Here is a 24,907-nt window from a genome sequence, read left to right on the forward strand (position 1 = left end):
TGACTACTTATGGGCAGGGCTCAAATTCATCTTTGTAGTTTCAGCTTTAAACAGTGTGACTGTACAAAAAGGGGCATGTAATAGGGGCTAAGTATATGTTTCTGAATAAGCAAATTCAGCACTGGAAGAGATTTAAGACTATGTTTTACTGACCACATCATAATATAAATAAAGCACGTCATTGCTACCATACAAATGGAAAAAATTAACGTATCAGAAAGTCAGCAGACTCAATGGCCATAAAACACTGAACTCTTCAAATTATTAAACACAATTAATCTCTCATAGGCTGGCAATGAAACTGGAAAATGGTAGTTCTATTTATCATTTATCTAACTCAATAAAAATAAATCTTACTTTCATTGCTAGTTATTAAAATACTTTAAGAGAAAAATTATTACAAATGTAGCATCTTCCATTGTTCCTTCTCTCTGTCTCTCTATTTTAATATCCAGGAGGAAGAATGAAGAAGGAAATTTTTCTTTTATTCTATTATCTACAAAAGGTCAGTTCTGAAATATCTACTTGAGGTCACAATTTAAATTTATACTATCACCTTAACTGAGAGCACTTTCACCTTGATTCCCAAATGATCTTGCTTAATTTCTACTGAGAGTCCTCAGCACACAAAGGAAATGTCTCTGACTTGCAATCATACTAGCATTCTCTTTGTTTCTTTTCCAAAAGAGAAATTTGGGCTGAGCTAATCCCAGTCAGGGCCAATTCATTCTCCATGATCACTGGGCATATGGCTGTGTCTCCAATGAGGCTCAAACCCAGGATTTCAACATAGTTGGCCTTGAGCTCTAATAACCTGTGTTCTGAGGACAAGTAAAGATTCTTCGGAGCATGTGCCACACATTCACTACTAGGCACAAAGAAAGCAGAATTACACTGATGCATTTTCAGAATCACAACCAAGTTAGTTTTATTGCAGATGTAGCTGTTTTAGAGCTTTTTAATATCTCCCCCCAGCAATATAAACCCAATCGCGTCATGCTGGAGATACAATGGACACTGTCAGGGCACAGTACTGACAGTAATCAAAAGCATTTCTCAAACAAAATTTTACTATGATCTTGGGCTGGGTGGGCACAATGTGACATAGAAGAGAAGTGATCAATGCCTTCTGGTGGCTTATGATCATAGAGTTATTCGGAGGCCTAAAAATTATAAATTTTATAGGTTGTTTTTTTTTTTTTTAAATTCTAAGACCTTTAAAACACTCACCTTTGATGTTCCCATTGCTCGCAACTTGGAGCATTTACAAAAAAATTTTAAAGCAAATCTTCCCCGTGGAACCCCTGGCTGGCTTAGTTGGTAGAGCATGCAACTCTTGATCATAGGCTCGTGAGTTTGAGCCCCCACACTGGGCGTAGAGCCTACTAAAAAAAAAAAAAAATCTTCCCCTAATCTACTATTGATTTTTTTTTTTAATGTTTTGAAACAATATACAACAGCAATATATTTTTAGTGTTTTGGTTTCTAAAAAACATAGTCATCCCAGTCTTCCCAACAAAGATATTTAATGTACTCTATACTAACGTAATAGTTGATACTTATTGAGTACTTATTATGTGCCAACTACCATCTCCTGATTTTGTGCAACAATCCATGATGTAAATGCATTTTATAGATGAGGAAACAAAAGCGAAGTCAAATGGGGGCGCCTGGGTGCCTCAGTCGTTAAGCGTCTGCCTTCAGCTCAGGTCATGATCCCAGAGTCCTCAGATCGAGCCCCACATCGGGCTCCCTGCTCGGGGGGAAGCCTGCTTCTCCCTCTCCCACTCCCCCTGCTTGTGTTCCCTCTCTCGCTGTGTCTCTCTCTGTCATATAAATAAATAAAATCTATAAAAAAAAAAAAAGCGAAGTCAAATGGATAGAATTGTTTTAAAACTGGACTGTCATGATTGCACAGTTTTTTAAATTTAGTTTAAAAAATCACTGTACACTTAAAATGAATGAACTTTGTGATGTAAATTATACCTCAATAAAGCCACTAAAAAAGTATATATACACACCAGAAAGAGAAAAAGAGGGATGAAGGAATCGAGTGACCTGCTTAATAACATCTAGGAAATAAATGGCCGAACCAGAGCTCAGGTACAGCCGGTCCAACTCCGGGGGCCAGACCATACTGCCCCTCTAAGGAAAAGAAACTCAGGTCAAGAGCTGAGAAATGAAGACCCTAGAAGGGAAATGAAGATTCAGACTTCACTACACTGGACACTCTTCTTAGATATTTTATTTCTTCATGCCTGTTCAGTTCTTCAATTCCACATCCCCTGATACACACTGTTACATGAATTTGTGCAATTTCTTACATATTTGCACTTTCCTATCAATTAAATATATAGTAATAATGTATGGAAGTGTACCTTTAAAAAAATAACTGCGCTATCATTATGAACTTTTATCAGACCACTGCTCTTTGTGGAAATTTATCTTTTTCCCTTCCTTGAGAGCACATTGTTCAGCACTTATTTCTCTAAAATAACTGAAAGCTGCAGCCTTGAGTTCATTAAATTTCTTTCATTTACCACCTCATCCATCCTGTCATAACCAAACAAATCCAAATACTAAAGACTGTCACCACATGTTAGTCTTCCAATTTCTTCTTTCTCTTAACTGCTGAGTGTCCACATTCTGAACTGGCTTATAAATTCTGTATGACTGCACCAGTGGACAGAAGTGGCTGGCAACGAAGAGATCACTCACTTTCCTGTAAAAGCTAAACTTGGGTTTTTTTAAAAAGATTCTATTTATTTATTTGACAGACAGAGAGCAAGAGAGCACAAGCAGGGGGAGCAGCAGAGGGAGAGGGAAAAGCAGGCTTCCCGCTGAGCCGGGAGTCCGAGGCAGGGCTCCATCCCAGGACCCTGGATCATGACCTGAGCCAAAGGCAGCCCCTTCACAGACTGAGCCACCCAGGCACCCCTAAACTTGGTTTTATTTCTATAATAATGTCCTGAGTTCAAGAAGCAATCTCACTCCCTAACCTAACATGGAATGTTAGCATCATCCTTATTTCATTCACACAAAATCAGCCACCCCGATGACACACATTAGCTCTCTATACAAGTCCTAAGTAAGGCAACAGGAATCAAGGACTTTGGACCCACTGTCTGAACATCTTTGATCTTGTTAGAATCCACACTGTAGAAAGAACTAACTTCCATTTTTTTCTTTTCCAAACCAAGTGTGAAGTCACATGGTAAACTGAAATTGATATATAGAGATAATTTCTTTTTAGAGCTATCACTTACTGGATGTGTATTATGGCCCATGCACGATAACAGGATACTTTACATATATTATTGCTCATCATTACAACATCGCTGCAAAATATCCCCATTTTATAATAGCTAAGGGCCTTGAAACTCAGAGTTAAGTATCTTGCAGATCATGCAGCTAAAAGGTAGCAAGATGAGATTCATCTGCCAGATCCCCAAACTCACATTCTTGCCACCATAACCCAAACTACCTTGTCTCTCTACCATCTTGTAGGACAATATTATTTTAACATCAGTATGCAAACTGTTATACTGTTAAAGGTCATTTAGAAAAGCTCACAGATGACACTTCAACTAAAATGTACTTAACTAGAATTATTCTAGTTAAAAACAAGCCAAAAAAAAAACCCAAAAAACAAAAAACAACCCTTGGTTGTTACTCAAGTAATTAGTTCAAGTAATTACCTCAAGTAATTACTTCCAGCTTTCAAAAAAATGTTGCTTTTATGTGATAATCCTTAAAGTTGAAAAAATCAAAAGGTTTACTCACTTGTCATTCTTTTTCTTCTTTCAGAATCTGAATCATTCATGTTACTAACAAAGAATAAAACAAAGGACGAGATTAACCATTGTCTCCTCCTATCTTTTTTTCAAAAAGGTGGGAATTATTTCACAAGACAAATATTGGGGAAAAAAACATTTAAAAATCACATTGAATCAGTGGTCTGAAAGGAAGACAGAAAATACTGAGTATGATTACATAACATATAAAATACTACCTTGTTTAGTTATTTTAGCTAATCCCAAACCTTTTATTTTTACAAATTAAAAAAAGTTTTGTCTAAAAAAAATCTAAATTGTCTGATACCTTTCTTTATCTTAAACAGTTTTCTGAAAATAATTCCATTTTTTCTTTTCTTGATTAATCATGGTCATCTTTATAAACAGCCCTCAGGGGCAATTAAACTGGGAAGGACTATTTCTCCCTGTCTCTCCCTTCAGAGACCACTACCTACAATGTCTTTACTCCCAAGTTTGTTGCTTCTACTTCACTGTAATTTATGAAGCAAAGTAACGTCTTACAAATGTATACGATGTGACCACTAATAGGCTAGAAGCCTGAGGAGCTCTCCTCCAGAGCTTCAGGGCATGGGCTCTCTGGGGCACCTGGGGAAGCAGCATTATCAGAGTTGAGGTGAACAGACCTGTGCTGTCTCCATGGGTGAGGTGTTGCCATGGACGCCTCAGCGGGTGCAAAGTACCCAGGAGTAAAAAGGAAATGATGGAAAGTTGAAGGAAGACTCGATGGGTTACCTCTGCTAAAGTAATACATCACATGCTTTTTCAGAAGTGGTTAGATTACCTTACCTCTTCAGTCTCAAAAGGTACTGGGACACCCAGGCAGGAAAAAGCTTGTGCTCTGAAATCATCTTCAGTGCCCAGAATTGCTAAGTGAAAATGCGGTAATAGGCTGCTTATTATATTAATATTGGTTCTGTTTAACTTCATGTTACTTTAAATTATATTCTTTAATAATAACTTGTAATATCCAGATTTTTTAAGACATGCTATTTCAAGTAGAAGTAGTACTAAAAAAGAATAATATTTTCCTTTTCTTTATATGACATTCAACTCTAAAATTCTAATTCATGGAAATTCATGTAATGGCATGATTTAAGATAAACCAAGTCCTTATAGAGATTACATGTGAATACTTATGTTATCCAAAAGCCTTCCTTTAAATAATGTATAATTTACTTTTAAAAACTTAATTTGCAACTGCATTTTATTTAGTCATCTATTAATTCATTCAACAAATATTTATGGAATGTCAACGCTGCTCTGGGAATTGTTAGGTGGGAAGGATTTAAAAATTAGTAAGACATGATTCCACTCCTAGTATCTGTCCAAGAGAAATGAAAACATATGTTCACACAAAAACTTGTACATGAGTGTTCAGAGCAGTATTTATTCACAATAACCAAGAAGTGGCAATGACCCAAATGTCCATCAACTGGTAAATGGATCAGCAAAAGATGGTATATCCATACAGTAGAGTACCACTCAGTGACAAAAAGGAAAGAACTGCTGATACAGGTAACAATATGGATGAACCTCAAAACTTGGCTAATGAAGAAGCCAAGTGCAAAAGACCACATTTTGTATGATTCCATTTATAAGAAATGTCTAGAAAGCGAAAACCTTGAGACACAAGGTAAATTAGTAGCTGCTTGGGGCTAGGAGCGGAAACAGGGATTAACTGCAAATGGGCACAAAGGATCTTTATTTTAGGGTGATGGAACTGTTCTAGAATCAAATTGTGGTGATAAATGCATAAATCTGTCAATTATAAAAAAATCACTGAATTATATACATAAGGTCAGTGGGATTTTATGACATGTAAATAATACCTCAATACATCTGATAAAGAAAACTTAATTAAGAGAAAACCAAATGTCACAAATGACTACCTGGGGAATGTTGAGCTCCTCTAACTGGCTTTGGGTAATCTCGCTGAGCTGCCGAAATGTCATTGTAAAATCAGCTTCTGTCTTTTCCATGAGCTAATGAGAATAATTATGTTTATCAATCTCAAATCTTCAAGAATATGCTGATTAGTAATTCAAAAGTTAGTCAGAAGAAAAAAAGATAAAATGACAAACTCACATGTAAGAGAAATGCAATTAAATCATCATCACCCTTCCTCTCTCCAAGTAACCCCAGTTTGGCTTTGAACAAGTCTCTAAATCTGAAAGAGAAATGTCAATTCAGTTCAACTCTCACTATTTTAAGAACTGTCCTCAAACCAACCAGGATGCTTTAATATCCCTATTCAAAAGGACAAACCTTGTATAATAAAGAACTGGATACCCCTCAAGAATCTGAGCAGCTCTACAGGGAGAAAAAAGGAAAGACAATTAAACTTGATTTAAAATTAACATTCTTGAATCACATTTTACAAGAACAAAGTGAACCTTTTCACATGTGAAATATAAATATGGTATAATTATATTTATCAATCTCAATTCATATGTTTCATAAAAATATAAAGATTAAAGCGTTCTTAACCTTTTTTTTTTTTTAAAGATTTTATTTATTTATTTGACAGAGAGAGACACAGCGAGAGAGGGAACACAAGCAGGGAGAGTGGGAGAGGAAGAAGAAGGCTCCCCACTGAGGAGGGAGCCCGATGCGGGGCTTGATCCCAGGACCCCGGGATCATGACCCGAGCTGAAGGCAGATGCTTAACAACTGAGCCACCCAGGCGCCCCAAAGCATTCTTAACCTTAAATTCATCCTGAAACAAATTAAGTTTCTATTTCTTAATATTCTTAAATGTATTTTAAATCATATAAAAGCTCAACTCATTCTGAAGCTCCACTGCCTTTACCTTACTGAGCTCATCCCGTGTAAGTTTTCCCCTCGCTCATTCTGAGGCAGCCACAGGAGCCTCCTTGCTGTTCCTTAAACATCCCCCACACACCTGCTCCGGGCCTTTGCACAGGCTGGTCCCTCGCCTGGAGCACTCTTCCCCCAGGCATCCATGTGGCTTGCTCCTGTGACTCCTTCAAGCCTTTGCTTGAATGAGGTACTGACCATCCTTTTAAAACTGCAAACCTTCCCTCCCTTTATTCCCTATCCCCTGCTTTATTTTTCTCCATTGTATTTATCTCCTTCTAATAAGCTACGTAACTTATTTATTCTGCTTGACTGCCTCTCCCACCAGAAGTAAGTACCACAAGGGCCCAACTAACATGCTGTTTGATTCACTGCTGTCCCCTTAGTACTTAGAACAGTGTCTGGCACATACTGAGCACCTCAATAAATATTTGTTGAACGAATAAATGAACTCTGCAAGGCAAAAGGGATATAAAATTCATGGAGACAAGAGTGACTGCTTGGGCGCCTGGGTGGCTCAGTTGCTTAAGCCACTGCCTTCGGCTCAGGTCATGATCCTGGAGTCCCGGGATCGAGTCCCGCATCAGGCTTCCTGCTCAGCGGGGAGCCTGCTTCGCCCTCTGACCCTCTCCCCTCTCATGCTCTCTCTCTCTATCTCATTCTCTCTCTCAAAATAAATAAATAAAATCTTTAAAAAAAATAAAAAGAGTGACTGCTTAATGAATATTGTTTTATATTGCTTTGATTTTGAACTATGATATACTACCAATATATTTTTGAATTATATTAATTAAGGAAACCACAGATCATATATAAAACTCATCTTTATTGTAGTAATCCTTTTTGCTACCTAGGGTTAATGAAATTACTATATGCTTTGCCTTCCACTTGGGATCTTGTACTGGAAATGGCCAATTTTAGATTTGGGGGAGGGGTGGGGAAGAGAGTCAAGTTAAATATGCTATCTTCAAAAAAAAAAAAAATATGCTTTATCTTCTAGCAAATACCTTAGACACAGAAATGATTAAAATGTGATCCTGCCCTCAAGGAGTTCAATTCCAGTGGTTATGTCAAGAAATATCTTAACATTCTATGTAATTATTAATGTACTTAGATTATTATTCATGCTTATTTGTATACATATGCGAGGTATTTCAAGTAACTAATTATAAACATTAAAATGTTGCCTATTATTTATTCTGTTGTTTAAAAAGGCAACCATGTACACTTGTTTCTTCAGCCTGAATTCAGAATGAGAGATCACACAATAGTCAGACTGAGATTAAAAATTCAGCTTTAGGGGCTCCTGGGTGGCTCAGTCGTTAAGCGGCTGCCTTCGGCTCAGGTCATGATCCCGGGGTCCTGGGATCGAGCCCCACATCTGGCTCCTGGCTCAGCTGGGAGCCTGCTTCTCCCTCTCTCTCTGCCTCTCCCCCTGCTCATGCTCTCTCTCTCTCTGTATCTCTGTGTCTCAAATGAATAAATAAAATCTTAAAAAAAAAAAAAAAGTTCAGCTTTATTATTGATGAAAGCTAATCTCGAAAATATGGCTTAAGTCTATGGATAATCAGCATGTTAATATATTGTGCCTAAATTAGAAAGATTTGTTCACTCAGTTACTAGAATAACAGTTATAGCTATGGGCCTCCCCCATTTGGGCACAGCCCTGTAAACTCTTCATATAAAAAAGCAGAAAATGTAGGCTTTCTCTGGTCAGGCACATCTCCGAAAAGAGATGTATTACTAGGATGAGCCACACATGTTTAGTTTCTTCTCCCAAATTCATCAAACGGATCATTAACCCTTTGTCCCCCGGAGAGGAGTAAGTGGAGCCAGAGAACGACTGTGTACTCTAAGGAAGCCCCCCCACCCCGCCCCAACCGCAGGGAACCACAAGAAGGGGAATAAGTGATTTCCTTTAAAAGTCTTCAAGGCCAAACACTAAACCAGAGATGTCAAAGGAAGATGGCGGTTCAAATGAATTTTGGGTGCCTGCCCTTCCCTGCTCTAATTCAGCCCCTGTGCTGGGCCTCAGAGCTTCAAGGGCCTGGAGGAGGCAGGCAGGCCTGGAGGGTCTGAGCAAGGCTGCAGGCCCTCATTCTTGAGGTACAGCATGGCCGAGCAGAGCAAAGACATTAAGGGCCCTACCTGTATAAATGTTAACTGCAAAAAATCAGTGGGCTTCCTGGCTTCCAAGCGGCTACAGGAGAGCTGCTAAAACCTCTCTACCCCCGAAGGTGGGAGAATGTTAGCCTTGACTGCTCGGGAGAGCTGGGAGCAGAGAGGCAGCCTACGAGAGGCCCAGTGGAGAGCTAAAAACTTGCCTGCAGGTATTCTGCCAGCCCATGAAAGGGGTACGACCGCTTAACTGGAGCAGAGCCCCAACAGAGAGGCAAAGGAAAATAATGCAGTGCCTAAGTGTTTTCCTCTCATACCCAGAGAGAGGAAAAACAAAAGAAGGCCAGAACAGTTGGCTCCTAGTACAATGGAACAGCCAGTGGAGACAGATAACAATATGAAAAAAATAATAAGACACTTCAGAGGAATAAACTGTGCCTCAGGAGACCTTCTGGAACTACAAGATAGTATTTCAGACTACAAAATTCAGTGGAAGAATTGAGGGGGATAATGTTACTCTTGAGACTCAAATTTAGTGACCTAGGAAATCAGGAAGAAGAAATACTAGAAAACACTATTCAGTGGGCACCTGGGTGGCTCAGTCAGTTAAGCATCTGCCTTCGGCTCAGGTCATGATCCCAGGGTCCTAAGAGTGAGCCCCACATCGGCCTCCCTGCTCAGCAGGGAAGCCTCCTTCTCCCTTCCCTCTGCCTGCTCCCCCTGCTTGTGTTCCCTCTCTCTCTCTCTCTGTCAAATAAATAATTCTTTTTTAAAAAGTGTATAAAAAACACTATAAAAAAATACAAAGAAATGGAAAGCATAAGGAAAAAAGTAAGAGACTTGGGGACATACGGAGGATTCATACAAAGAATGGAGTGCCAGAAGCACAAAAAGGAATGGAGGAAAAGTCAACAGTTAAGCAACAGCAGAGATTTCTCTCGCTGGGGATGTGGTTACAGTCAGAGAAGCAGAACCACTATTGGTGCCAGAGGACAAGGGGTGTATCTTAGGGATTCGACCTTCCGTGATTGTGGGAGCCAGTGAAGAATGGCATATCATACTGTTGCTTCTGTGTCTGGTTTTGGGGCTCAACGTCAGCAGCGAGGAGAGGACAGAAAATTGGATGTGAAACTGGAGACAGTGAAGACAAACTGGAATGTACACAAACTGAAACCCATGTCTAAACCCCAAGTGTCCAAGCTCAGTGGTGCAGGTCAGCTGCAGGATGAGCCAGTGTCCCTCAGCCCGGAGCAGTACACACCCCGGCCCAGGACTCCGCTTGGCTCTCTCCCCACACCAGCACGATGAAGCAGCAGACGGACGGCAATACGCGGGAGCGGCAGTGGGGCCTGACTCTAGCCCAGCCTTCCGGGTGGAATCATGCTGCTGCCTCACTTCCACCTTCCAGATGTTGCAAACTTCTCTTGGGCCATAACCATACAGGGAAGGGGAATTTGGAGTGTAGCTAAGCTGATACAATGTAAGGCCCCTACGCTTTACAGTTCTGGCCAATGTGAAAAGAGAGAGGGGATGTGCACAAATTCTGACATGTACCCTTCAGTAGCGAGGACCTGCCTCTTTTCTTCTTCTCCATGCTGCCACACAGAATTTGGATGTTACACACGGTGCCCCATCTCAGACCCTGAGGACTACACGCAGTGCAAGGCGGGATGAAAAGCTGAAAGCAGTCTGAGACTCAGACAGCAGAGTCCCCACTCCAGCCCTCAATTACCAACCTGCACGCTTTCATGGGAGAGAAAAACACATGTCCATCTTGCTCAAACTACTATTATTTTGGGTTTCTGTTACACACAAGTGAATCCATAATCTAATACCCTACGTCTCAATTATCTGTCGGAGTAAAATAAAAACAGTAATAGTTATGTAAGAATTCAGAAAATATATCACCTCTATACCCCAGTAAATAATAGAGTAATCAAAACAGAGACTTCAAGATGGAACCATGAATAAAAAGCGGTGGCCAGCAGTGAAATGATTAGAAATGTGTGCGTGTGCGGGTGGGGGAAGCGCAAGGGCAAGGACTCTTAAGATGGGAGAGATACACTTCAAGGAAAAACCTACAACAGTCTGAATTCAAAATACTAAGCTATCTTATTAGCAAAATCTAGCAGTTGGGTACTTAGAGGTAAAACGTAAAAGCATTCTTGAGTCTCATTGAGATGGAGGGGGAAAACAATAAGCCAATAGAATCTTAGTGAAGGAAAATTATTTGGAAACTCATTTTCCCATAACAGTAGAGAAAGTGGCAGAAAAAGGAAGATAATTAGCAGTGGCGGGTGGAGAATACAGTAGTTTCCAAATCAAGGTGGGGGGGATGATGAATGAACTGCTCAAATCATAAAAAGATACGGAAAGTCCATGGTGGGGGAACTGATACATAAAATAAAGATAAAGCATGATGTAAGGCAGGAATAAAATCAATCAGTTGTTACAAGAAATATGAACAGCCTACATACTTCTATTAAGACAGAAACCATCATATTGAGTTAAAACCTGGCTATATATGTTGTTTGTTTTTACAAGAAACATACTTTAAAACAAAGTGATAAAGGTAAAAAAACAAAGTGAGACTCGAGGCAAATCCAACAAAAAGAAAGCATGAATCATAATATTAATACAATATAAATTGAAATTTGGAGTTAAAAGGATAAATCAAGATAAAGGGGGTGATTATGTTGGGCTAAAGGGCACTTTTTTTTTTTTAAGGAAATATAAGTAAAAACCTGTATGTACCAATAATACAACAGCAAAATATGCAAATTTAAAACAATTACAAAAAACTACTTAGTAAAAATACAGTTAAAGTGGGAGATTTTAATACACATCTCTTATGCATCAAATTTATCAAATAGATAAAAAAATAGAGTCATAAAGGTCTTGAATAATACATTCAATACACTTAATTTGATATAGTAAAACTTCTGACTACAGAGTATACATTCTTTTGTTTGATCATGAAATATGCACAAAATTCATTATGTTGGGGCCACAAAGAAACCTTAACACATTTTAAATAGATTTTACCAAACACATATAAAAATATATGAATAAAATGATCCCAACTATTAAATATTAAGAAAAACAGTGATAAATAACCCTTAGATCAAAGAAGAAATAAACAAAATTTCACAACACCTAAAAAGCAATAAATAGGGAAACACTTTATCCTGATAACTGTGGGAAAAAGCCAAAACTCTACTAGAGAAAAATACACAGTTTGAAATGCCTTCATTATTAAGGACTAAATAATAAGATGGTTTCTAAAATGTTAGCTTCAAAAAATGATCATTATACAAACTGTATTTTCATACAGATTTAATTAGTGGATTTAGGATTTACTCACAGCTGCTTTTGCCTAGGATCCAGTAATGGGTTTAAAGCTTGCAACAACTTGTTTAAATTAAACATCCCAACATTGGCCTGATTTCCTATTTTATATCTTCTTTCATCATCAGATGTGTTTGGGACAAAATCTGTTTAAAATAAAAAATATTAGCATTTTTTAGTGGAGATAATTGTAATAAACAGGCTCTCCCTTTCTAAGTTTATATTTAAATTTAATAAATTTATATTCATTAGATATGTTCACATTTATTAAATCTTTCTGACATTAAACATTTAACTAAAAAAGTAACATAAACACTTACTACCCATACACATGAAATTCTTTTTCAATATGAATATTTGCCTAATAGAGGAATACAATTCTAATATGTAAGAATTTTCAGGTGATCAGGGGCACCTGGGTGGCTCAGTTGGTTAAGCGTCTGCCTTTGGCTCAGGTCATGATCCCGGGGTCCTGGGATCGAGTCCCACATCGGGTTCCCTGCTCAGCGGGGAGTCTGCTTCTCCCTCTCCTTCTCCCTCTGCTCCTCTCCCTGCTCGTGCTCTCTCTCTCTCTCTCCCCCAACTAAATAAAATCTTTAAAAAAAAGAATCTTCAGGTGATCATAAATGTACTTCAAACTCCACCTCAAGTATCACATCCTCCACAAAGCCCACTTGGATCCCTCCTTGTAAGGACTGTGTTACTATGGCCTCCATTTTATAGGTTGGTAAAGTGAGAAGTTAAGTAACTTGTCCAGGGAAGGGCACAGAGCCACTATGACTCAGATGCCAGAAGTCAAACCTGCATCCGTCTCACACAGGTTCCCTACTACCCTCCCTGTCATCTTCTCTAATATGTGATTCCTTAAGGGCAAAGACCACAAAGGGCTCATTTTTGTATCCCTGCAGCACCTGGAACATTGAGTACCACATGAAACGACCATTTTATGAATGAACCCAATTCTTTCTACTACCCCATCACTGTATTAGCTATAACAATTTATCTAAAATAAACTTGTAATCACTTTTTAGTGAAATAAGATATATGTGTGTATACACATACATATTTACATATAAATCACACATACCTGGGTTATAGGCTTCCATAAAACCAAATGGGCCATAGTCGATTGTAATGGATAACAAACTGAAGTTATCGGTATTACAAACACCTGAAACCACAACAAAAAGATTCCAAAAACGTGGTAATAAAATAATAAGGCATTTTTTAAATGTATAAAATTATCCAGAATAGAAAAGGCAATGGAAATGCATTTGTTTTAGAAGTGAAACAAAATTAGATTATCAATTGAAAGTTTAACTGGTGATGTCAAATAACTTAATAGATATCAACACTACATCTTTTAACTAAATTTAGCCTTTTGTTTTATACCCCACCCCCACAAAGATTTCAAATAGTGCAGGAACAAAAGCCCCAAGAAATACAACTTCTTCTTACTTATCCTCAATTTCTTCCATTTGTTTTTAAAAATATAAGTTACTTGGAATGGAAATGAAACTAGTAAAGGAATAAGATGAATTCATTTCCAAAGGATGGGAAAAGGGGGAAATATGGATATGTTCCCCATTACATCCTCAGCTGCAGACCACTAGCAGACTGGGGAGGGAGTGTGCCCTCCCAGGCAAGGGGGCTAGGGCTGGCGGCCGGAGTGTGGGGTAGGAGGAAGCCGGGGAACAGATACACCAGCCTAATACAGGATATTTGGCAACTGCGTCCAATATAGGGTTTCAACCTTTTTCAGAGCAAGATGGCCCTGTTTATCAAAATGTTAAATGTACAGACTCTCTAACCCAGCCATTCCACATTAGGGGTTTGTCCTCAAAAGTTACCTTCAGGAATATGAAGATACAGTTGCAAGGTAGTTGCTGTGCTATGGTTCATAATAGCAAAAACTATGAAACACCTACCCCGCTCTCCCCCAACCCACCCCAAGAGAGATACACAGAGTATGTGTGTGATAAGCAAGCGGATTTCAAGAAGTTTTGCAATGTGGGATTCCCTTTTGGTATTTATCTAGAGACATTAGAACATACATGATTTGTTTTTCAGTTATTCTTAGTTCAGGCAGATAGTCCTTCCTATGCAACTTCACACACTAAGTGGCTTCAAACACACAAGCCAGCCCTACTTTTTTCATAGGAGGTGTACAAATATCATCCCCAAAAAGCCCAAAAGAATTGATATGAAATGGTTACTAATGATTACCCTGGAGAATGGAATTCACACTCACTTCTGTATACTTCCAATTCTTTTTTTTTTTTTTTACGATTTTTTTATTTATTTGAGAGAGTGAGCGAGCCAGAGAGAGAGAGAGCACACAAGCATGGGTGAGGGAAGGGGCAGAGGGAGAAATGGACTCCCCACCAAGCAGGGAGCCAGACACAGGACTCAATCCCAGGACCCTGAGATCATGACCTGAGCCCGAGGCAGCCACTTAACCGACTGAGCCACCCAGGTGCCCTATACTTACCATTCTTTATCAAAAGCATGCAGTGCTTTTACAATTAAGATTTTATAAACAGCTTTAAAGAGACCTAAATATAATACATGTAGCCACAATGTTGAAAAGATTTACAGGCTGGGGCGCTTGGGTGGTTCAGTTGGTTAAGCATCCAACTCTTGATTTTGACTCGGGTCTTGATCTTGGGATTGTGAAATCAAGCCCAGCTTCCGGAGTCAGGCTCTGCGCTCAGCCTGGAGTCTGCTTGTCCCTCTTCCTCCCCCTCTGCCCCTCCCCCTGCTCACTCATGCTCTCTCTAAAATCAATCAATCAATCAATCAAATCTTTTTTTAAAAAAGAAAGCTATGCAGGTAATAACATCCTTGTTGAATTGAGGATGCTTATTCTATTTTGTGTATACTGTTCCATTCAAAACCATTTTAAACACAAGAAAATTGTTTCTCTGTTGCTAAGAGCCAATTCATATATCGTAAATGTTACGAAGCTCATCAGCGGGAATATTTTAAAGTACACAAAAAAGAAGTCCTCTGGTTCAACAAATTAACTCTACCTTCCCATCAGGAAAATGAAACATCAGTAGATGACTTACCATGAGCAAAACCAACAGACATCCACAAGGCAATGAGTTGTGCCGTCTTTGATACCACAATAGAGAAAAAATCCTAAAATAAAATTCAGAAATTTTTCAGATTTTCAGGAATGTATACTATTTTAGGATCTTCTGCTAAGTCACAAGGAGAACATGGAAAGAATTCAGAATGCCAGAAGATGACTAAAGGAATGGAAATTAGCTGATGTATGAAAAAAATGGAAGAACGTAGAATTAGTCACCGAGAAATAATATATAAAGGCTCAGACACAGTATAATGACCAGGCTTTCTCCATGTCCGGTAAGAACAGGAAAAGCATTAGAATTCAGCACAAGGGAGGTAAATGTAAGCAAAATGAATTCTTAAACTTTGAAATGAGTCACCAAGAAAAATAATGGAATTCTCTTCTCTGCGGCCGCTAAGAGAATGAAAGAGGGTGATGGAGACCAAATCATTTCCACGGGAATAGAAAATCACATTTTCCTGTTACGTATTGTGTTTATTTTAAAATTACTACTATAGAAATATCTATATTTCTCACACATGAGAAAAGAATACGTAAGACCAAGTTACACAACATGCGCACAAAACATAACATCTAGAATCAGGATGTAGTAGCACCTGTTCTTTTTCTCTGGATACCTTTCAAACAAAACAACTTTCTTATCTATGTCTTGTTTATGAAGTGGTTCACCTTCTCCTCCTCTAACAAAATGTTCAAAGTGTTCTACATTTCCTTTCCTACCTTTAGTAAAGTTCTGAGTTGTAACCGCTGATGTTGGTGGGCCATGAGAGAAAACCAAGTATTGCTCTTTCTCTTTCAAAACTTACCACATGGGGCGCCTGGGTGGCTCAGTTGTTAAGCGTCTGCCTTTGGCTCAGGTCATGATCCCGGAGTCCTAGGATCGAGCCCCACATCGGGCTCCCTGCTCGGCGGGAAGCCTGCTTCTCCCTCTCCCGCTCCCCTTGCTTGTGTTCCCTCTCTCACTGTGTCTCTCTCTGTCAAATAAATAAATAAAATCTCTAAAAAAAAAACAAAAAACTTACCACATATCTGTTAGGTTCTGTGACCTTCACTGAGGGGAAATGCTCCCGTATGATGAAGTCTAATAATGTCCTGGAGAGAAGAAGGAGAGAGCATCATTGTTCCTCAGTATCAAATCATCTAAATCTGCCCTTGACATCCAGGAAGCCATTAGATTCAAACTTAAAATTTTACAACTCAAAGTAAGATTTTACTCTCAAAACAGCCACAGAGAAATACTTCCTCAATACCAGTCAAAACTGGAAATGTGTTTCTAAGACAGTATTAGATTCCACCATGTTATATTACAAATAGAGATTAGTTCAGTAAATACCCAGCACACACCTATTATATGCCCCGTCAGGTGCAAGTCCTGGGGGAAAAGATATGCCAAGACCCAGGCCCAGAGGACCCAAACCTCAAAGCACACAGAGCAGATCAGGGAGACGAACACAGGAAGAAATAATGACATTACAGTGTAACACATGCAATAACAGAACAGTATAAAAGATACAAAGTTAACAGAGCAGGGAACGATTATTTATGTCGGCAGAGTCATGTAAGACTTCTCAAATAGGGGGTGGCAAAAAATTGCCCAATGTTTGAAGTCAAAAGTATTTAAGTTGTCTGTGTATCATATTTTTTATTCCCTATTTTAACTGACTTGTCAACTAACTATAGTGTTTATTGCACTGGATAAGAAAGAAACCAGAAGGGCGCCTGGGTGGCTCAGTTGGTTAAGCGACTGCCTTCAGCTCAGGTCATGATCCTGGAGTCCCTGGATCGAGTCCTGCATCGGGCTCCCTGCTCGGCAGGGAGTCTGCTTCTCCCTCTGACCCTCCCCCCTCTCATGTGCTCTCTCTCATTCTCTCTCTCTCAAATAAATAAATAAAATCTTTAAAAAAAAAAAAAAAAAAAGAAGCCAGAAAAAAATTGGGGGTTGTAGATGTGACTTGGGAATTATTAAAAGCCAGTCAAAACAAAAGGAGTGGATTAGAGTTTGTGTATATATGTATTTTTCTAGTCATTTAATAATTTAATCATGTGATATATGTCAAGAACTGTTGCAGGCATTTGGGAAACAAAAAGGAATATATACGTGGCTATGTGAGCCAATAGAGAGATTTTCAGGAGGAGGCGGTCACTAATATACACCAAATGCCAGAGAGCTAAGTGAACTATAATGGAAGTATTACCACCAGATGGAACAGTTTCAGTGACACCATGAATCCAAGCAGAAGTGACCCAAAAAAACAAATGGGAAGTTAGAAATAATGCCCTGTGAGTGTAGACAACTCTTCTCAACAAGCAAGATCACCATGAGCTCAGTGAACATATGCTAAAGTGAGAGACTCAGGGACCACTCTGACCAGTGTGACGACTTCCCTACTCTGCTTACTCATTTCCCTCTTGTCTTCTCTCCCCGTATCCTTCACCGACTAGGTATCTGGACTTATTACACTGATAACTACAATACAGGATCCACAACCCAAATGATTCTAGTTCGTCTAAGACAATCTATGTGACTTCTTATGACTTTTTAAAACTGTATTATCTTAACAAAAGGAAGCAAAATTCCTCTCAAAGGAGGAAATGTTTTTGCCTGAAGACACATCTCGTTAGTGGGCTTGAGGAAGATGGAGCTGTGTTAAGGAGAGACACTGCGGGCACCAAGACATCACAAAATGCTGGAAGCTCTACTGTGTGGTGCAAGAGCAAGAATTCGTTGCTTTCGCTCTTTTGAAGCCATCCTCTGTCCTCCCTGCAGAAAAGTCTTCAGTAAGATACACTCTGTCCTGAGATGCTTTGTGTAAACTTTGCCTGTTTGTTTGCTTTTGTCCTAGTGAAGGGGCTGAGTTTTTTTTTTTTTTTAATTTTATTATGTTACGTTAGTCACCATACAATACATCATTGGTCTTTGATGTAGTGATCCACGATCCATTGTTTTCATATAACACCCAGTGCTCCATGCAGTACGTGCCCTCCTTAATACCCATCACTGGGCTAACCCATCCTCCCTCCCCCTTCCCTCTAGAACCCTGTTTGTGTCTCAGAGTCCATAGTCTCTCATGGTTCATCTCTCCCTCTGATTTCCCTCCCTTCATTTTTCCCTTCCTTCTCCTAAGGTCCTCCATGCTATTCCTTATGTTCCACAAATAAGTGAAACCATATGATAATTGACTTTCTCTGCTTGACTTATTTCACTTAGCATAATCTCCTCCAGCCCTATCCATGTTGATGCAAAAGTTGGGTATTCATCCTTTCTGATGGCTGAGTAATATTCCATTGTATATATGGACCACATCTTCTTTATCCATTCATCTGTTGAAGGGCATCTTGGCTCTTTCCACAGTTTGGCTATTGCGGACATTGCTGCTATGAACATTGGGGTGCATATGGCCCTTCTTTTCACTACATCTGTGTCTTTGGGGTAAATACCCAGGAGTGCAATTGCTGGGTCATAGGGTAGCTCTATTTTTAAATTTTTGAGGAACCTCCACACTGTTTTCCAAGGTGGCTGTACCAACTTGCATTCCCACCAACAGTGTAAGAGGGTTCCCCTTTCTCCACAACCTCTCCAACATTTGTTGTTTCTTTCCCTGTCCATTTTTGCCATTCTAGCTGGTGTAAGGTGGTATCTCAATGTGGTTTTGATTTGGATTTCCCTGATGGCTAATGATGATGAACATTTTTTCATGTGTCTGTTAGCCATTTGTATGTCTTCTTCAGAGAAGTGTCTTTTCATATCTTCTGCTCACTTTTTGACTTGATTATTTGTTTTTTGGGTGTTGAGTTTGAGAAGTTCTTTATAGATCTTGGATACCAAGGGGCTGAGTTTCAAGTGTGGGTCAACCCAGAGTAAACCAGGCATCTCACATGTGTCAAAACTACAGTCCAAGGAAGAAGAGACAGGAGAGAGAAGACACCCTGGGAATCCCAGAAGTTGGAAGGAGATCTTTGGGCCTCTGCAGGCTGCGGATTTGGTGGTGGGGGGGAGGGGGTGAAATACTTCCACCCAGGGCTCTGAATGGCACAGAGGCCCTCAGCTGCAACTGGGTTGCATACTAGATTAAAAATTCCTTGAGCAAAGGGTCTACTGGGTCTCACACTTCTTTTGGCCTCCTAGAAAACCCACACATAGCAAGTGTTAAAAATATTTATTAATTGAAATATTTGGTTTTACTTATAAGAAAACCAAAAATATTTTAACTTCACAGCACTTATATAAGCATTTAATTGTCTTCAATCATTTAAAAAAAAAAGTCATTTTCTAACCTTAGTAAATCCAGTTCACCATAATGAGCCAAAATTTCTAATGATCCAATTCTAAACCATGATTTTGCAACACGCAGCACTACTGCACCTGAAAAACACATATTTTAGCACAAGTTATTTTAAACTGTGCAAATATAGCATAATATGCTTTTCTGGGAATTTAAATTATTTTAGTAAAAAAACAATACAGGAACCCAATTTATCAGAAAAGCAACTAATTTATACTCTAGAAAGGACCGAGGATTTTTCTCTATTTCTTTAAGCCTTGAATCAGTTAGAATATCAGGAACCACAACACTTTCAGAAGTACCAAGGCTCCAACCTCATTAAAGGCCGCTCAGTTAAACTGTCAGGATCCAAACATGGGATTCCCACTGTCTCCTCTGTTGTGACCTTTTCCCTGTACCTCATCCCGAAATAGGGAATTAGTGAATGATTTCCATGGCATAGTCCCTGCAAGTGCCTTCTCTCGGTGTAACTAATCGAAAATCAACTTCAATAAATAAACGTTTGCATATGTTCTAACTTATGCATACACGAAACAAAGTGAATCTATACATTTTTGTGTTAGTGTTTGCAGCCTTCTGTTGCCGCCTTCTGTTTTGACTACAGGCATTAGTAATACAATTAGTAAAGAGAATTCATGTCTTTTTTTCCTCAAAAGGAATGCTGTACTTCCATGTGTCTGGATGTCAAGATGAAGTCTATCCCAGGCAACAAAGCCCCTGTTCTGCTGGTGCTGCCCTTCGATATAATCCCACACTCACTGCACCTCTGGGGCTCTGTACTATTCTCTGTGCCACGCACATGCACACTCCTTCTTCTCCCCCGACTGAAATCCTTCCTAACCTCAAAGATAAATAACCCTTAACTCCTTTAAGCATGAATACTCTAGGGGAATTGTTTTTTATGAAAATCTTGTCAAAACATATTAGGTGCTAAGTATAAAGAATATAACATGTGCACTCGGTGAATCACCGTGAACATCAGTAAAAATGCTGCCCCGTCATACAGTGATGTCCACAGGACCCAACAGAGCAGGTAGGGTTTTGCTTTCTAAACTGTTGAATAAGATTATTATTAGGGCGCCTGGCTGGCGTAGTCGGTAGAGCATGTGACTCTTGATCTCAGGGCAGTGAGTGCAAGCCCCACACTGGTGTAGAGCTTACTCAAAATCAATCAATCAATCAGTCAATCAATCACTTATTATTGATTTTCAGGTCTCTTCTCTCCCCAGAGATTCAAGGTCAAGTTTCTCTCGCTGTTTCTCTTTGCTGCTCTGCAGCACACTTCTCACCCCTTCCTGATTTTTTTTATTTCTGGCCTACTAAAGGCTGAGGAAGAAGTTAACTGAACCGACTGGAAGCAAGCATGAAGTAAGAGCAGTCAGGCTCTGAGGAAAGGTCCGAGGGTCTCTCCTCAGAAGAAAGAGTATGAACTTTCATGTCCTGGCTTTGTAACATTTTGCTGGTCTGCAAAGATGTCCAGGATCTGTTATTCTTTAAGAACTCAGCCTAATTTTATGTAAATATTCTAAAAATTATCATTACCTCTTTCTTTCACAACGTTTCCATTGTAGAACTGATCTCTCCATACTTCATCATCACTCACAACCAGACTGAAACGTAAGAGAATCCAACAATTAAAGTTACATGTTAACTGCTAGCAAGCTACCGAGAAGTACCTAAAACCGTAAGAAATGGTGAGCAATCATGCTACCAGAGATTTATTGGCTCAATTTACCAACACATGCCTGCAGATAACATGATGTGGTCCTGAAAGTTAGCTTCAAGGGAAAAGGAATTACCTTGCAGCTCTGCTAGTTGGAATTCCAAGAGAGTGCATAGCCTCGCTGCATAAAAATTCTCTCACCGAGGAACGAAGTACAGCTCTGCCATCACCATTTCTAGAGCAAAACAAGAGCAAAAAGATTTTCAGTTGTAATGAAGACAATATCAATTTTTATTTAGATGACCAAAAAAATATCAAACTGTACCGGGAGTATGGAGTCTTTCCTGAGCCCTTTAACTGGAGCTCCCACTTTTCACCCTGCCTTCAACAACAACAAAGAAATATCTAAGTATCAGAAGATCTGTGTTAATATTTAGCAGAAAAGCTATTATACCAGAAAACATGTGGTACCTGTTCATGTAAATTCCAAGAAAATGGGCTCTTCCGTCCCCAAGCTGACCTGCCCATATCCCAAACTAAAGAGAAAAAGGAAAATTATTCATGCTTATTACCCTTTAAAGCTTTCATAGTAATTTTACAGCCAAAGTTATTTTGTCAAAATTGAGAAGGGGGTATTGCATTTTTTGGATTATAATAATCAACAACTTGAACAAAGGTGAAAATAAAATTCAATCAATAAGACATAAGTGAAATTCATTTTAAAAATATAAATTTGAGACATATAATTACATTCATCATCTTACAGCTGAGCTAAAGTCTGTTAGGTGTAGAATACTTAGAACTGATCTATTGATCTATTTAATTCCAGAATATGAACTAGGAACAACTTATTCATAGAAAGTTTGCCTATAGTATATGTATGCAATGTAAAATCAAGAACATACTTGTAACTGAAAAAAATTGCTTTTGAACTTACACAGTTAGCTGTTTCCAACATTTTCTGTTTGCAGTTGCCCAACTCCCAGTTATACCACTTACTAGCTATGGAAATTTGAATTACTTAATCCTACTGAGACTGACCTTTCATTTCTGTAAAATGAGATAACCCTTGCCAGGTTGTTATAAGAATGAATGCTAACGGATGCTCTGTCCTATGTCCGACACATGCAAGAGTTCCTAAGATGGTAATAATTATTATTACCAACAGTGATTTGCTAACTTAGACATCACTCCATTTTCCACATGCATGTTACTTCCACCAGAAAGTTGTCTCTGACTTTCTGGGACTAGGAGTGTTCTGTGAATTCCCATAACTCCTATACTTAACCCTATCACGATGCTGATGTTATTAGAATTCATTTCTTTATCCCCTCCCCTAGAGTATTAGCAATCTGAGCAAAGGGGACACGTTTCATTCACCACTATAGTTCCTGGCACATAAAAGGGGTTCTATAAATAGGTGTGGAATATTTAAACTATGTTTATAGTTCTGATAGAAAAACATGAATTTGAGAAAAATCTACCCAGTATTTTAATCTTTCATCTTAACCAGGAACAGATCACCATTAATTTTAGCTATATGATACCTCTAAAAGCACAAATCTGAAAGGTGCTCTTAGCATATTCTGGCAATTTCTAAAGTCAACAATATATTAGGTATATCCCACACCATGAAAAAGAAGTAGAAAGAATGGTAACTCCAGAGCTAGGAGTGAAGTCAGGGGAACTAAGAAGGTAGTTCTCTATTAATAAAGGAGAAATCATTTAGTGTTCAAAATGGCAAAGCCATCCTTATAAATAAATCTTTATAATTTCAAATCAGAGAGAAGCAAGAGATGAAACATGAAATCGATGAAAAAAATCTAATTTACTATACTATCAAAAAAAAAAAACCTACAAAAAAATACAGCTTAACAAAACTCTGCAGGGCTTAAGGTTTGCATTTGTATTCTAACAGTACATGTGAGTACTGGTACAAAATGCTATCTAATAAATCTAACCTATATGGGAAATGGCTTTTTGAACTATGGAATCCCTATATTTGGGAGCTAAAAAAAAACCATAAGGATCATCTAGTCCAGAAGCTTCAAAATTGAGAAACATAGTTCAGCAAAATGTTATTATTCCTTAAAAACAAAACACAACAAAACCCTATAGTCAAGTATGTTTGGAAAATGGGGTGTTAAATAAAACTAAGCGGATTTCTTTGCCACAGCCCTTCTCACAACTCCTGGAATGGACCTGGTCAACCCTTGCACCTTACGGATCAAGACACTGAGGTTCGAGTTTGTCATAGATGACCCCTGAAGTCTTTTTCCATCCTAATGGTCTATGTCACTTTGCTTCTCGGCTTACGTTAGTTTAGCTTCCATGATAGTTTTGCCTCTTAGGACACTGAGGAATGAAAGCAACAAAATCTAAAAGGAATTAACTGCCCCCAACAAACCAGAGCCTGATATTATCATTATTATAATAGCTATCATAGAAGCACTTTTCACTTTTCATATTTTCTAACCTAATCCTTACTCCAACCCTATTATACTTCTCTACTTTTCCTAAAATATACTCCGAAGCCAGCCAGCCCCTGGACAACCAGACTGTTAATCTTACCTAGTTCACAGCAAGTTCAACAATTGGTCCTGTGTTCCTTCTCTTTCTCCTTTTTTTTTTAAATTTAGTCAGATATCACGACCTGAACTTGCTTCAATATCTTAACTTCATTTCTAGAAGTCGCTTTCCTAATTGCTTCAGCATAAATAACACCCCCAGTTAATCCTGATTAAATTCTAGCAGTCTCTAGCAGTTCTAAAACTTCTTTCTGCAGCTATCCTGGCAAAACTATCATCTCTTTATCCTTCTGGGGCTTTTATATTGACTTTTTGTGCTACTTGACTTTGCCTACATCTCTTGCCTGAAACGTCCCTGAATGAGTTCTCTAGCAATAATTCACAGAAATATTATATTAGTGCTACCCCAGTTTTCTCGATTCTGTCAAAGAAAGTTGGGCATTAGCTTTATCACAGCAAGAAATCACATCAACCAATTATAAACATCTTATGATGACACATTCTTCTAGAAACATCTGTTGAAGTCTCCATACACTAATATTAGAGGAATTAATGCAAAATAACTTCATGAATGGGACAGCCTCTCCACCAACTGTTTGTATTTACGTAAGGGAGGTCATAGCCGATGCTATGATGCTATCATACCTGGTGCCCACCATATCTGTGAGCCAATGGAATGGATCCAGATACTATCTTTTCACCACTCACAAGCTGGATAAAATCATCTGTTTCGGAGACAGATAAGTCAAGGTCCAAAATATCTTCTAGAACTTCCTGAAGCAGGAAAAAAACAAAACAAAAACAAAACAAAACAAAAAGACCTTACAGACTGAAGTAATCCTTTAATAATTTTTGAGAAAAGAGACTTGGTGGAAGAAAGAAAATTAAAAGAATGAACCTCTTCAAAAAACACATTAATATTTTCTCATGAGGGATGTACCATAGTTTATATTATTTATGCTATTTGGGAAAATCAGTTCTGTTAGATAGTTTTAAAATTTTTATTTAATTCTTGTGATGCATAGTAAAATACTATTTTTCTTAGCACACATTCTTTAAAGGAACTAGAAAAAAGTTAATGTCCTATTTCTATCCCAAATCCAATTATATCATGAGAGAACAATTTATAATTTATTAGAGCCCATTTCTAAGAATTTAACTCATTTGCCCCCTTTTTTCAAAAAGGGGTATTTTCTTTGTAAGATAACTTTAAGATCAAACGGAGTACTAGGTTCAAT

At 38.6% G+C, this 24,907-nt stretch overlaps 1 protein-coding gene across 1 annotated transcript in view; it reads right to left on the minus strand.

The window, feature by feature from the left end:
* The window catches only part of LOC116627048 (protein adenylyltransferase SelO-like), a 41,101-nt gene that overhangs the window by 11,957 nt on the left and 4,237 nt on the right, over positions 1-24,907 (minus strand). Inside the window, exons 3-17 of the mRNA XM_032396689.1 lie at positions 24,315-24,443; positions 21,613-21,677; positions 21,467-21,523; positions 21,278-21,376; positions 21,021-21,088; positions 19,471-19,558; positions 16,218-16,287; positions 15,170-15,242; positions 13,186-13,269; positions 12,115-12,244; positions 6,081-6,125; positions 5,901-5,982; positions 5,705-5,797; positions 4,602-4,681; positions 3,784-3,827 (exon numbers count right to left, since the gene is read on the minus strand). Of these exons, the coding sequence (XP_032252580.1) occupies positions 3,784-3,827; positions 4,602-4,681; positions 5,705-5,797; positions 5,901-5,982; positions 6,081-6,125; positions 12,115-12,244; positions 13,186-13,269; positions 15,170-15,242; positions 16,218-16,287; positions 19,471-19,558; positions 21,021-21,088; positions 21,278-21,376; positions 21,467-21,523; positions 21,613-21,677; positions 24,315-24,443 (1,207 nt within the window). The remainder of the gene's footprint in view (positions 1-3,783; positions 3,828-4,601; positions 4,682-5,704; positions 5,798-5,900; positions 5,983-6,080; positions 6,126-12,114; positions 12,245-13,185; positions 13,270-15,169; positions 15,243-16,217; positions 16,288-19,470; positions 19,559-21,020; positions 21,089-21,277; positions 21,377-21,466; positions 21,524-21,612; positions 21,678-24,314; positions 24,444-24,907) is intronic.

This window comes from Phoca vitulina, unplaced genomic scaffold, assembly GCF_004348235.1.
Source record: "Phoca vitulina isolate PV1807 unplaced genomic scaffold, GSC_HSeal_1.0 scaffold93, whole genome shotgun sequence".
In the NCBI taxonomy this organism is placed as follows: domain Eukaryota; kingdom Metazoa; phylum Chordata; class Mammalia; order Carnivora; family Phocidae; genus Phoca; species Phoca vitulina.